General features: G+C 58.2%; 1 protein-coding gene across 2 annotated transcripts in view; it reads right to left on the bottom strand.

Annotated features, from left to right (window-relative positions):
* Positions 1–797: 797 nt before the first annotated feature.
* Positions 798–13,759, bottom strand: part of PDXK (pyridoxal kinase) — a 30,741-nt gene continuing 17,779 nt past the window's right edge. The window contains exons 4-12 of one of the 2 annotated variants that reach the window (XR_014076750.1): positions 13,439–13,522; positions 12,691–12,737; positions 11,691–11,776; positions 10,587–10,632; positions 8,475–8,586; positions 7,443–7,579; positions 6,328–6,394; positions 5,899–6,078; positions 798–1,771 (exon numbers count right to left, since the gene is read on the bottom strand). Coding sequence is in view for 1 of the 2 variants with exons in the window: in XM_081570029.1 (XP_081426155.1) it covers positions 5,966–6,078; positions 6,328–6,394; positions 7,443–7,579; positions 8,475–8,586; positions 10,587–10,632; positions 11,691–11,776; positions 12,691–12,737; positions 13,439–13,522 (692 nt within the window). In the remaining variant the exon portion in view is untranslated. Of the gene's footprint in view, positions 6,079–6,327; positions 6,395–7,442; positions 7,580–8,474; positions 8,587–10,586; positions 10,633–11,690; positions 11,777–12,690; positions 12,738–13,438; positions 13,523–13,759 lie in introns of both variants that reach the window. The other variant, XM_081570029.1, reaches the window with a different exon arrangement.

The following is a 13,759-nucleotide window of genomic DNA, read 5'->3' as shown; positions in this document are numbered from 1 at the left end:
GTGGGCCCAGAGTCATCACAGGGTCTCCATGAGAGGGAGGCAGGAAGGTTAGTGTGAGGAAGACTGAAGAGGCTATGCTGCTGGCTCTGAAGGTGGAGGAGGAGCCATGAGCCAAGGGGCGCAGGTGCCTCTAGAAAGATGGAAAAGGCAGGTTAGAGATTCTCTCTGGATCTCCAAGAAGGAACCAGAGCCGCCCACCCATTTTCAGACATCTGACCTTCAGGCTGTAACAGGATAAATGTACATTGCTGTAAGCCCCTCAATTGGTGGCAACGTGTTACAGCAGCCACAGGATCGGTGTCCCAGCCTCAAGGGCTGCACTGGGCTGGCAGAAGGGGATTTGAGAGGTGGAGTCAGAGGTGCTTCAGACAGGACCCTGCATCCTCGCTCGCCTTCTCCCTGCCTGTCCGATGGAGCCTGGTGCTGCCTGGAAATGACCCTAGGACTTATTTACAAAGGTGTCAGTAGATGGCAGGGAGAGCAGGTACCGTCCGGCCTCACAAGACCAGTGCTGTCACCACCGAGACATGAAGGAAGCCAGAAGGAGCGTGAGGCTTGGTCAATGACCAAAGCTGCTCCTCAGAATCGGGCAGGAGGATTGGGAAAGGAACCTGCACTCTCTGAGCCCCAGCCCAATCCTGGGGGAAGCCCAAGGGCCTGGAGCCCACTGCCCAGAGCATCCAAACAAGCCCCGCCCCCACTTCCCGGGCAAAAAACAGAGAGGGTTAGATGGATAGGACGTCTGGCTACACGGGAACGAAGCTCCTCTGGGAAAAAGAAACCACACTTCAACAGCATCACCATGAAAATATTTATTTGTGATAATCATAAGTCAGTAAGACCAGAACAGACAGACACGGCCTCAACAGTGCTGCAAGGGGTTTATGTTTAAAACACATCCACAGGCGCACAGTAGGTGGGGCTGGCAAGTAGAGCACAGGGCTAGTGAAACCATCGCCGGAACTGCAGGGAGCCCCTCTGGTCCCAAGGCTGTATCACTTCCCCCAGATTCTGGAAGGACAGGGTTGGCACCAACTGGCCTGAGTCAGAGCCTCAGTCCTCCTGCGGGTCCAGGTTTGTAACTGTTGCTGGAAATCCCGAGTGAAATTCTAGAAGTATGCAGCTTTGAAGCCAAAAACATTCAACACGCCACCCACACACGCCTAATCCTTCAGGGCCTGCGTGGGGTGAAGTAAGAATTCACTTCCATCTCCCCAGCGTCAACACTGACGCCTCCCATCACCAAGACAATGGTCCCAGGTATTTTGCGGAAATGCACAAGTTGCCTCTATCCCCTCTTCACTCTCTGGGGCACATGGGAGGCGCTGCTGCCAGGCTCATCCATTCCCTTCGTCTGTCCCTCCTCCATCCTGGTCATGATCCACACTCACCCTCCTCGAGCCAGAAGCTGGGGGCTGGGTGAGGAAGCAACAGTGGTCCAGAACCCGCTGACCCAGCTCTGTATCCTTGGGTGCACGAGGACCAAGACACCTGGCTGCGGGGCTCCCGAGCAAAGGGCCCTAGGGTGGTGTGCCCCCTCCGTCTGCCTGATCCTGCCGGGCAGAAGGTGGCTCTCGTAGGACAGCGCTGCCCCCGGCCAGGCTGAGTGGTCCGTGGCATGTCCTCCCAAGACTGTTTCCTGCTGCAGAAAATTGGGCTGCTGAGGGGTCGGGAGCATCCTTCACTGCAACCCTGGAGCTTGGGGCCCCTCCCTGAGCACACGGCTCTGCTCGGCTTTGACAGTGGAGAGCTTTAAAAACACCTGTTTACTCTGCCAGGAGTTAAAAAGAAAAATTTTAAAAGAATCTTCCATTCATATAAAGTTTTAAAATATTCTCTAAGCCAGACCTAAAATTACTTGCCAAATGACCAAAGACTTCTAGTGAAAGGCAGGAATGTAGCTTGTAAGACAATGTTTCTTGATCGGTGTCTTTGCACATTAAGAACAAGACGTCTTGCACCAAGAATGAACTGCAGGAGTCCAGCAGAAGACAGGAGCTAAGGAGAGCTCATGGTTTTAGGAACTGAGACCCCGGGCCATGTGGCAGACACACTCAGGGGCCCCCTCCCCATGCAGCGAACAGACTACAAACCCCAGTTCCGGTTCCGATCACCAGACAGGAAAGCCCCTGAAGAAACACCCCTAGAAGGGTGGCTGCTGTGTCGCACGACGGGGGGCGGGGAGAGGACCTGTGCCCTCACTGCCCCCTGCTGGCAGAGACCGGAAGCAAGGCAGGACTCAAACCACAGTGTTAAGTCGCTTTAGTAGTGACTCTGCACGACCCCATGGACTCTCACCCACCAGGCTCCTCTCTCCATGGGATTCTCCAGGCAAGAACACTGGAGTGGGTTGCCAGGCCCTTCTCCAGGGAATCTTCCCAACCCAGGGGTCAAACCTGTGTCTCTTACGTCTCCTGCACTGGCAGGCGGGCTTTTTACCACTAGCGCCACCTGGGAAGCCCTCCGAAAACAACAGAGCTGTCTACAAAAGCAGGCTCCTGCTCAGGACACTTGTGGCCGCAGTAGACACAGACCCAGGCATGCCAGCTCTGCACAAGGCTGAAAGGCCACACATGTGCAGGCGCTCGATCCCTGCTTGGTGGGGGACCAGTCTGACTGGCTCTCATGGGCAGACCTGGAGAATATTGCAGGAGGGGGGCGGGGTCTTCTGGGGAGAAGACATGCATCCTGACCAAGCAGGCCCAAGTTCAAGGCTTCCTGGCCTTGAGCCATAGACCTGGGCTCCCAGAGGGAGAAGGCCCGCCTTCCCGAGGGCCAGGGGTCCCTCTGAGTGTCCCCTGGCACATCCACCTGCCGCCTCCCTCAGTAGACACGGGAGTCAGCTCTCCAGGGAGTCCGGATGCAGATGGCTACTTGGGGTGATGAGAAGGAGCCCCCAGCAGCTGGGCAGTGGGAGGTGGTGTGGACCCAAAATGGGTGGGCCTGGGATCTCAGAACTGAGTCTGGGGGCCACGTGGCTTCCACCCAGACTCAGAAAGCCAGGACCACATGGCAGCAGCCCTGTGGGCACATACCACTCTGCTCAACACAGTCCCCTCCTTCTGGCCCAGGCAGGTGCTTAGGGGTCCTAAGCAGACCCCGCCCTGCCCCAGAGGGAGACCTGAGACCAGGCGAGCAGCCAGGGTGGGTTATTCCGGCGTGGAGCACAGCCCAGTTCTGTGGTCATAGGCACTGTGATTCACAAACATGGGCCCCGCCGCCCCAGGCAGGTGGTCCCAAGAGGGCGTGTGCACAGTGCGGTCCAGGGGCCTCCAGACAGAACAGTGTCCCCTCCTCTACGGTGTGAACTGAGGAGTGAACAGGAGGTCCGAGAAATGAGAAGGTCAGGAGTCCCAAGACAGCCTCAGCCACTGTGAAATGAAGCACCCTCTGAAGACTGGGTCTGACAAGTTTAAGGATAACAAAGAGAGCATCGTTTTTTATCATCACTGACACTTCTCACAAAAACAGCGCAGACTAGCCTGGCTCCCTCTGCAGGACTTGGCACTGATTCAAGGCTGGCTCAGGAAGAAGGACCATGTTTTGTAATCTGTCTCTAAGGTCTCCAGAAGGTTTGAAATCTACACCCTGGGAATAAGCAAGCAATTCAGGGCCAATATAACTTTCATCTGAAATTACTATTTTCTGTTATTCAACTATAGAAAGTAAAAAAAAATAAAAAGGTTAATTCTAACTTGGAGCCAAACTGTATCAGAACCCACTGCCACCGGGTATGGGTAAGTTCTGGATGGGAAATTCTGAAGAGATAGCCAGAGCCTCTACTGTCGTCACGACAGATGGACGAGGTCCCCAGGGAAACGCGCCTGAGATACGCAGGTTCAGCAACATCACGACAGACAAAGAGCGCACTTTGCTTGGGTGGGGAGGTTGGAGGTGGCTCTCACAGAAGCCAAGGGTCTCTCTGTGGGTCTCGAGCACCCCAGACACTCCCGAGAGCCCCGTTTTCCTTCTCCTAGCATATGGGGCTTCGGCCCCGGCCTCTCCTCACAGCTGTGGCTTCATAGTTCAAGGAGACAGAAGAGCTTACGGTTTTACCGGTGGAACAGTTCTAATTGTTCTGTGTATGATACAGAGAATTAAGAGCTAACCCCACAGTGGGGGCCAGGACCAGGAAGCACGCTGTCTGCCAAGTGCACTTTTCTTCAACTTCACAGTGCACACAGAACAAGCTGCTACCCCCAGCACCACGTTTTCAGGGCAGCTTTTCACCATCTTGTTGAGATAATCAAGTTTCTCGCTTACAAGTGTAAGTCATCTTACATTTGCTCTCCCTAAGTTTTTTTTTTAAAACAGGAAACAGAAAAAGAAAAAAGATTTCCCATGGGCTGGCGGTGTGGCCATCTCCAAGCTCTAGTTGGCAGTGACCGTCTTTTCCACGAAAGGCTCTGTGAAGGCCAGAGCCCTGTGGGACTATGGTGGGTCCCTGGCCGCCCTACTGGGGGGCTGTGCCCCTCCTGGCCTTCCTGCTCCTCCTAGGCCAGCGTGCCCTGCAGGACCAGGAAACAGGACAGGGACACATGCCCTGACCTGCTGGCCACTGCAGGGAGCTGAGAACCCTGACCCTGTACACAGGAACTAATGCCCGAGTTAAAACATTCAGAACATGAGCGGAGTGGGGGACAAAGACGAGAGAGGTTACACAGAGCCCAGGGGAGACCAGCCTGCCTTCATCCGGGGGCATCTTCAACACAGGGAAGAGGGCGGCCCTGAGGCAGTGAGCATCCTGGAGACACAGGCCTGGCCTCAGGAGGGAGCCTGCCTGTGGGGCCGGGGCTGCCCTAGGAGAGCCTGCTTCCCCAGGGATGCCCACCTGGGCCCCGACATCCTGTAGTCTCCCTGCTTCCCTCCAGAGAATGCAAACCCTGAGAGATGCAAACCCCGCAGGCCCCAGAGTCGGGGGTGGGCTCTGAGCATGGGGCCACCCTGCCTGCATCCGCGCCAGGGGAGGGTCCTCAAAATTCTGGGCAGAGTGGAGCCGGGGAGGCCACCCGAGCAGCGGACGACTGGCCTGCTGTCCGGGCTGGCGCCCACCCACAGTGGGGAGGGGTGGAGCCGCGCCTTGCTTCCTGGCACCTGGCGGGCACAGGACACAGAGCAGCAGGGGAGCGGGAGCAGGGGGACAGGATAACTGGGGGTGGGGTTGCACACGCCAGTGGGGGGCGGGGCAGGAGGCCGCCTCCACCTTCTGGACACATCTGTCACCAGCAGGGGGCAGCAAATACACAATGTGTGACCGACTGGCTCGACCACAAGAAGCCTGAAGACCCACAGGCGCCCTCGGCCACACACCAGCCTCTGTCCCGTGGGGGTGCCGAGGGACGCTGAGTTACATGGCAGCCCCCCCCCCGAAACACAAGGAATGTGCAGAATTCCGGGGTCTTGGGAAGGTCCCCGCCAAAGTGACTGTGCTGCGTTTGTGCGTCTGAGCTTCAGGAACTCGTTCATACCAAGAACAGAAGCAGAGACCCTGAAACCCCCAGGGGCTACCCTGCAGCAAAGCAAAACGTTCTGAACGGGGAACACAGAAGGTGAGCTCAGAGCGAGGATAAAGACATTTACATCGTTTTTCTGGACATGAACACTAACCCCTGACTCGCGAGAGGCGGACACCGTGGTCTCCCTGGGCCCCACGCTCAGGAAGGGGACACGCCATGTGCCCCAAGCCAGCCCAGGGCCTGGAGACCTGAACACGGAGCTGGTTTTCCAGGAACCTTGGGGGAGGGGAGCTGGGGGTCCCAAATTACAAATCTCTGCGATCACTTTGTTATTTTTAAAAAGCACGACTGGCACATTTTCACAATTAAGACCAGTGGATGCTGGACACTCACGAAAGAAAAAAATATTAAGTTTCAGTCACACCTCTAAGGCAGACATTACATTTTTCACAAGGTCGGAAATGGAGACATCTAACACTGGGCGTGACGGAGGCGGGTTCGCGCGGCCCTCACAGCACCGTGGCGTGGACAACGATCTTGGGGCTCTCGATGTCCTTCTTGCTCTGCACCATCCTCAGCTCCAGCTGGGCCGGGCTGGGTTTCACTCCTTCCCCACACTTGGCTGCAGGACAAACACAGCATTGACGACAGGGCCAGGGCGGGGGGAGAGTCATTCCAAATTTCTCTCTTCCTTCCCTTTGCCTTTGGGGTGAGCCCCCAGCGCTCGTCCCTGAGTATCCATCTCAGCAGGGAGCTCCACCATGCTGCCTCTCCCCAGCCCTAAAGGCCCCGGCCAGGGAGACAGTGGGAGCCTCGGCCCTGCATGATGCCACCCCACACCTCTGCCTGCTCGCCTGCCTGCCACGCCTACCTTTGGCACACTTGATGGTCCGCTGCAGAACGTGGTGCATAGCTGACACAGTCTTCTCACAGGCTACCTGCAGGGAGGGGAGGATGCTGAGCCCCGCCCACACGGGGCGCTCTGCCCCCCAACCCCTATGCTGCCCGAAAGGACACTGCCCACCAACAGGGCACTGGCTCCACGATCACATGCTCCCCTCACCAGGAGAGACGAGCAGACAGGACTATGCACTAAACAGACCACAGGCAACTGTCAGTACTGCCTGGCACATAGTAGGTGCTTAAAAAGCATTTCGGGAATGAATCTGTTATAAAGAACATACACAGGAAAGAGCTCCTGCCCCCAGGCTGGCCAGAGTCACTGCGAGCCAGCCTTTCAAAGTTAAAGACAGGGCTCAGCAGTGCCAGGTAGGCAAGCGGACTCCCTCCCGGACAGCAGGATCTGGGCTGAGCTGAACTCAGGCTCAGCAGAAGGTCCCCCATGAGGCCTCAGTCTGGGCATCAGCAGGCCGTGAAGCAGGTCTGAGCTCACCCTCTGCCCTCCAGGGAGGAAGGAGGAAAAGAAACGGAAGAATGTTGGCTTGGAGTCACAGCGCTCACCCAAGCCTTGCAGGTGATGGGAAGGGCCGCGTCCCACCCTGCATTTCACAACACCGAGCGGGGCACCCAGCCATGTAGACCGCCGGGGAGGGTGCACACGTGCCCCCAGTGAAGGAGGGCAGCGCAGATGCAGGTCAAAGGACACAGATGTGATGCCTCTGCCTGACCACGCAGCACAGAGCAAGGACACCGTTCCCCAGGTTACCAACCCAGTCTTGCAATTGCTCGCTTGGTCAGCACACAAGGGCACTGCAGACATTCACACACCAAGTGTGGGGAGGGACAGACAGGGGACGTTCCGTAGGAAGAGATGAGTCTCCAGCAGGTCTGACCGCAGGGACTGTGTTCTGAGATGCCCTGTCCTTGGATTTCCCTCCCAGGGATGCTTTTAGACCTTGAGATGCTGAGGCCACAGCTCCCGTGTCCCCACGAAGCCCTGAGATTTCACTGGGCTCAGGAACCCCCGCGAGTTAGCCCGGCCAACTCCAGCATCTTAATGTGCTGTCCCCTTTGCACCCTGCTGACCTTGAGGTTGTTGGGGTGCTTGTGTGTCCACGCCAAGAGCATGGCAGCGAAGAGGTCCCCAGTGCCCACGAAGACCGCGTCCACCTTGTGCATCTCCATACGGATGCGCTGCGTCACCACAGAGCCGTCGGAGGCCCCTGGGGGGAAGAGTTCAGCATCTGGGGCCCCAGATCCTCGGCTGGCAGAGGCCCCGCAGTGTGGCCTGGGAACTGGCCAGCCCTCCCCTGCATAGTGTCGGGGGCTCAGCCCGCCTGGATCCCCACGCTCCCCAATGACCACCCATCCCAAGTGAGAAAGTGAGGGACTGGAGCCCCAGAGGGCTACACAGTCAGGGTAGCCTGTGGGGAACAGTGTGCAGCCTGAAGGTGAGGGGCCAGTACATGCCACATGGTGCAGCGGGAGCTGCAGGGGATCTAGAGTTGTAGGGACCACGTGAACTGGCTGAAGTAGGGGTGCGTGTACAGGCGTGTGTGCATGGGAGTCTATGAGTGTAAGTGTCCTTTTCCACAGACACAAAGCCATGCATGTGGGACTGCTCTCTAGGCCAGTGGGGTGACCCCAGCCTTCTGTCGTTTTACACTGTGGCAGCCGCATAATTAAAATACTGACACGGCAGAGTGTGAGACGAACTCCCACTGATGTCAACACCAGGACCAGCTCCGAGGTCAGGAAGGGTGGGGGTGGGGAGATGCCTGGTTCCCCCAGCAGTTGGGCTCCAGCTGGCTGGTCCCTGTGACCCTGGAGTCTATAAGAAGGGACGCTATCCGATACTGCGCTACCAGCTCGGCAATGGACACAGAGCACTGCATGGTGACCCTGGGGGAGCAGTCAGTACCCCACGCTCACTGGATCCTAATTCATGGAAACCTCTCCTGATTCTGTTTCCAATCTGGTCTTGGGAGAAGAAAGGTGTTGGGAGGAGAAAGCTGGCCACTGCCGAGTCAGGCAGGATTATCTTTCCACTGAACCCAAACCTCGGAAGCCTCAAGGGACCCGCAGTGGGAGGCAGCGCAGCGCCGGGTGGGGACCTACATGTCCTCTGGCTCCCCAGCGCCATCAGGTAGTCACTGCCCCTCGGGGAGAGCAGGTCCGAACTGGTGATGACCACCGTGTCCGGGCCCATGGAGTGCAGCATGTCCATCACCTGCCAGACACAGGGAGCACGTCAGCCACGCCTCAGCCACTGCCAGGGAGCTGCCCCCCCCAACCTCGTCCCCCATACCCTTCAGGCTCTGTTACAGAGTCTGGATGGGAGGAAGACAGAGGCTAAGAATGTGCTAGCCATACCCTGGCCTCACCCAACACCCCCCACACCCCCGCCGCCCAGCACTGCCAGCTTGGCCAGGTTATAGCCGCGTCCCAGTTCCCTACCCCCACCCCGAGCTTCAAGTCCAAGGGTGCACGCCTGTCGGCCCCCACCCTGCACTTCACCTGTGCCCAAACCCTGGAGCCATGGACCTGCCAGCCATGGTCCTCCCGTCCTCCCCTGGGCTCTAGGGCGGCAGGACCCACGCCCGGCAACCCCCAGGCAACAAGAGATCCCACCCCGTCCACCCTGGGAAAGCTTCGAACTCATCTTTTATTCATTCAACAGACACATACCCCCCCACCCCCAGCAACACACGCACTGGGGGGCACTGTGCGGCAAAGTGCCGCTAAGCCAGAGTGGATGGAGGGGAGCGGAAGAGGCTCGTGCCAGGCGGGAGGAGGTGACTCCACTACTGACCCAGGGCCTGCGGCAGGGGAGGGCACCAGCCAGAGGGTCCTAATGAGGAGTGGACATCCTGTCTTCCCCATGCCAATGCCTCAGAGCAGCGTGGGTGATCTCGCAGGTGGGGGCCTGGCTGAGCACAGACTCTGGGAGATGAGTCCTATGCCACACACACGTGTGCACGCCGAGCACACCCATGCATATCCATCTGCATGCACCCACACACTATACTTGCAGACACACAACGCATGCACATACTCCAAATGTATGCATACCCTCCTCATACACTACACGTACACACCCTGAAGGCATGCAGAGTATCACAGCACCACAAGGGGGCATGCGGTCAACACAGCACCCCTGCGCCGGGGACCAGAAACATCCCTAGTTCCCAAGGTGGGCCAGTGCATTTGAGATGGGGTCAGGATGACACCCCTGGCCACTCAGTGCAAGACCCTCAAAGCAGGGAAGGGATTCCTCCCACCCCGCTCTCCTGCCCCAGGGGGCCCTCTGCCTGTTGGGGAAACAGACACACAGCCCCACGGGTCTAGGTGTGACCACGACTGGCCGCCACCAGCTCTGACCCTGGGCCCTGGCTCCTTTGAGCGTGTTTTCCTGGGCTGTGAAGTGAGCACAGCCTCTAAAGAGGCCCAAATGTGGAAGGTATGAGGCCGTGGAGGCCCTGGTGCTCTGCGCTCTCAGCCCAGGGGTGGTAAGCCCCACCTAAGGCAGAATCCTGGCAGGAGACCTACGGACCCTGAGCAAGTCCCGAGGGAAGGCTGAAAAGGACTCTGAAGAAATCTCACCCAGGGCTGCAGGGAGGCCCAGCACACCCTTCCTGTCTGGACTCCCCCACTGTGGACTCCAGAAACACCAGCCAGACCCCAAGGGACAAGTCCATTCTGTGCAAGAAATCTTCACCCTCACTGTGCACACACCCACACGCACTCTCACACGTGCACACAGGTGGGACACACCCTGTAGATACACGCAGAGACTGGGGTGATGCCCACAAGCCTGGGAACGCCAAGGACTGCCTGTCACCTCCAGAGGGTGGGGGACAGGCCGGAAGGGGTTCTCCTACAGAACAGACAGAGCATGGCCAGCCCACCATTCTGGCCCCAGGGACCCTGAGAGCAAACTTCTGTTGTTCTAAGGCACCCCTTCTGCAGCACTTCAGGACAGCTGCCCTGGACCCTCCTACAGGGACAGCTGTGATGAGCAGTGGGTGCACCCAGACCCAGCAGGCACTAGGCTGCCCATGACCAACCAAGTGGCTGAAACCACATTTACAACGTGTCCCTGGCTGGCTGACGGGAAGCCGGATATTGGCCATGAGGGCACCCATCTCCCATGCCTGAGGGCGCGTGGCTGTCCACCCCACCACGAGCAGGGCTATTTGTCCCATGCCAGGTTCAGGAAGGTCTCCTTACCTCCAAGGCTTCTTCCTGGCTGTGGATCTTCCTCCCAGTCAGCAGCCTGGAAGACAGAAAGGCACAGGTGAACATCGCTTCCCCAGAGCCCACCTGTAAGAGTCCGGGGCTCTGGTGCACTGGTGACCCCTCCTGCCCACTGGGAACTGACTGGGCATCTGCCAGCCATCATGGACCAGGTGGATACCATGTCTGGGGTTGTTATTACTGAGTCAGCTTTAAAAGGGACTCACAAGTCACAGGGGGTGGTGAAGTCCCAGATTATGGTTGATGTTTGCATGTTAACAACGAGGAAGGGCGGCCAGGCATGGTCACAGAATAGTGCCCGTGAGGGCGGCCAGCATCCACACAAACAGCTGTAACCTTGGTTTGCCACGTTCACAGGAGCCACCAACCACCAGGGCTATCTGGGCGAGCTGCCATCCCTCAGGATCGACCGGTCCAGGTCAGACAACCCCAGTCCCCAAGAATCCAGGAGCCCCATCCCCACCTTAAGGGGTGGTCTTGGAGCCCAAGGGGCTGTGGCTGATGATCCAACAGAGCCGGCCGCTATGGGAACCCACTCACTGCACCGCTTAGCCAGGCCCCACGGCCCAGGAGCCTACTTGTCACTCCCTGGGCACCTTGGCTCCCCCAGTCATCAGGTGGTGCCGGGGCTGGGCATCCAAGGAAAACCCCTGGACACAGGACCCTGGGCAGGGGGGTTGGCACGGTCCTTTCAACCTCATGCAGAGATTAAGGACATGGGTTTCAAAGTTCCAGGGGGCGGCCTGCATCAGCTGCTGTGGGCTCTCTATCCCGTGGGCTGTTGTCAGCCAGGTATGCCCTCAGCTCCTCAGGGCACCTCTGTCCCTTCCTGTCCCCAAGAGGCTTCTGCTGTTCGGGAACATGGCTGGGGGTCAGCATGACCTCAGGGAGTCGGGGTGAGAAGACTAACCACTGTTGTTGATGACTGGCACCTGCCCTGGCACTCAGGTGGGCCGGCGGCTCCCTGACATGGGAGGACCTGCCCCGCACACTGGGGCCACTCTGGCTTGGTCCCTCCCTGTCACTCTCCCCAAGGGGTAGGGGCTTGATGGCCCTGGGCTGGCTCAGGTGACTTACTCAGCCTCGAACTGGTTGGGGGTGATGATGTCTGCGACGGGTACCACCTTCTCTCTGTAAACGGGGAGGAGGTCATCGGGGACGTACTGTGGGGAGAAGATGGAGCAGGCTGACCCATGGGGTGGGGATGGGACCGGGGGAGATGGGGGACAGGCTGACCTGTGGGAGTGGGGATGGGGCCTGGGGGGCAGCAGGCTGACCCATGGGAGCAGGGGTAGGACTTGGGGGGTGGGGGGCAGGCTGACCCATGGGGGCCAGGGTAGGATGACCTGGGGGGCCTCGTGCTGCAGGGAACCCCAAGGCAGGGCTGGGAGAGCCCTTCCATCCTGATGATCCAGGTCAGGTCCCCACCAGCAGCTCTCCACCCCCTCTCTATGATGACACTACCCACTCTACCCCTGGTCAGGGGCCGGAGCCCCAGGCCCACTGCCAGTTGGTGTGTCATTGGTGGGCTAAGAGTGACTTCTATGGTTTTAAATGGTTGCAGGGGGTGGGGGGGAGTCAAAAGGAAACCAGTACTTTGTGACTGAAGGGAAAAGAAGGGGGCAGCAGAGGGTGAGATGATTAGACAGCGTTACTGACTCAATGGACATGAGTTTGAGCAAACTCCCGGAGATGGTGATGGACAGGGAAGCCTGGTGTGCTGCAGTCCATGGGGTCGCAAAGAGTCAGACACGACTGAGCCACTGAACAACAACATTTTGTGACACATGAAAACTAGAGCAAATTTAAGCTCAAGTGTCCACACCTAAAATCTCATTGGAAAACAGCCACGTTCATCCTTTTGCAAATCATCTGCGGCTGCTTGAGCTACAACAAGGACGCCCGGCCCTGAAACTCCTGCTCTCGGGCCTCCACAGAACCCCCTCTGCCAGCCCTGCTGCTCCTTCCCGAAAGGGAAGCCTTCAGGTGTGCAAGCAGCATCTTGCCCAGGCAGACACTTAGAGAGCACTGGTGCCCAGCCCCCCGACCTCCCCTGAAAACGCAGGGACACACTAACCATGGCGCCTTCTCCGTTGCGCTGGTCTCCCATCACGGGGTCGCACACTGTGGACACAAAGTGCAGCTTATCAGCAAACCTGCGGCTGTCCAGAGGAGCCCCAGGCTTGTTTGGTTAAGTTTCATGCATGCAGCTAAAACAGGAAAAGTGCACTTCCCCGGAGGTCCAGTAGTTAAGAATCTGCCTGCCAGTGCAGGAGACATGGGTTCAATCCCTGGTCCAGGAAGATCCCACATGCTGTGGAGCAACTAAGCCTCTGCACCACAACCACAGAGTCTGTGCTCCAGAGCCTGGGGGCCAAAACTACTGAGCCCGAGTGCCTTACAGCCCGCGCTCCACAACAACACAAGCCCACCGCAACGAGAAGCCTGAGCGCTGCAACGAACAGCAGCCACCATTTGCTGCAACTAGAGAGAGAGCCTAGGCACAGTGAAGACCTAGCACTGCCAAAAATGAATACATATTTAAAAAAATTAAACGGGAAAAACATAGCACCCCCATCTTCATTTTTGTCCTGACCTGGCATTTTATATTTTCTGTCAGGGCCCCACCTGGGGAGTCTCTCATCCCAACCCCCCAGGGACACACACACACCCAACCTGACACTGATCGCAGCCTCTCTCACGTGCCCCAGACCGACACCTGATTCAGGGTGAAGACGCCTTTCAGGCTCTCGTCCCTGGAGGCCAAGTGCCGGGAGGGGCAGAACGTGGAGTGGGGGCAGTAGGAAGAGGACCCCAGCACCTACCGTACACGAGCCTGGGGTTCTGCTGCTTCAGCTCCTGCACGATGTCCACCACCATGGCCAGGAAGGACTTGTCTCGTGTGTAGCCTTAGGGAGGGACAGAGACTCTTGTCACCCGACCACGGCAGAGAAGACACAGCACCATCACACCTACCTGCCTGGAGAGTGGCAGGCAGAGCCCAGATCTGCGGCCAAGACAAGCGTCCCAACTGCAGGCACCCAGGGGACACGGGCCATTTCCTGGGAGAAACGCTAACTTTCACAGGAGAGGAGGAAGCCATGGGTGAACGAGCAGCATTTTCCTTCCTCCCCCTCCACTTTCCA

The sequence above is a fragment of the Giraffa tippelskirchi genome, chromosome 2, assembly GCF_054371585.1.
Source record: "Giraffa tippelskirchi isolate mGirTip1 chromosome 2, T2T-mGirTip1v1.2.pri, whole genome shotgun sequence".
Taxonomy (NCBI): Eukaryota; Metazoa; Chordata; class Mammalia; order Artiodactyla; family Giraffidae; genus Giraffa; species Giraffa tippelskirchi.
Note: the sequence above shows the minus strand (reverse complement) of the source record. Positions and strands in the feature narration are given on the sequence as shown.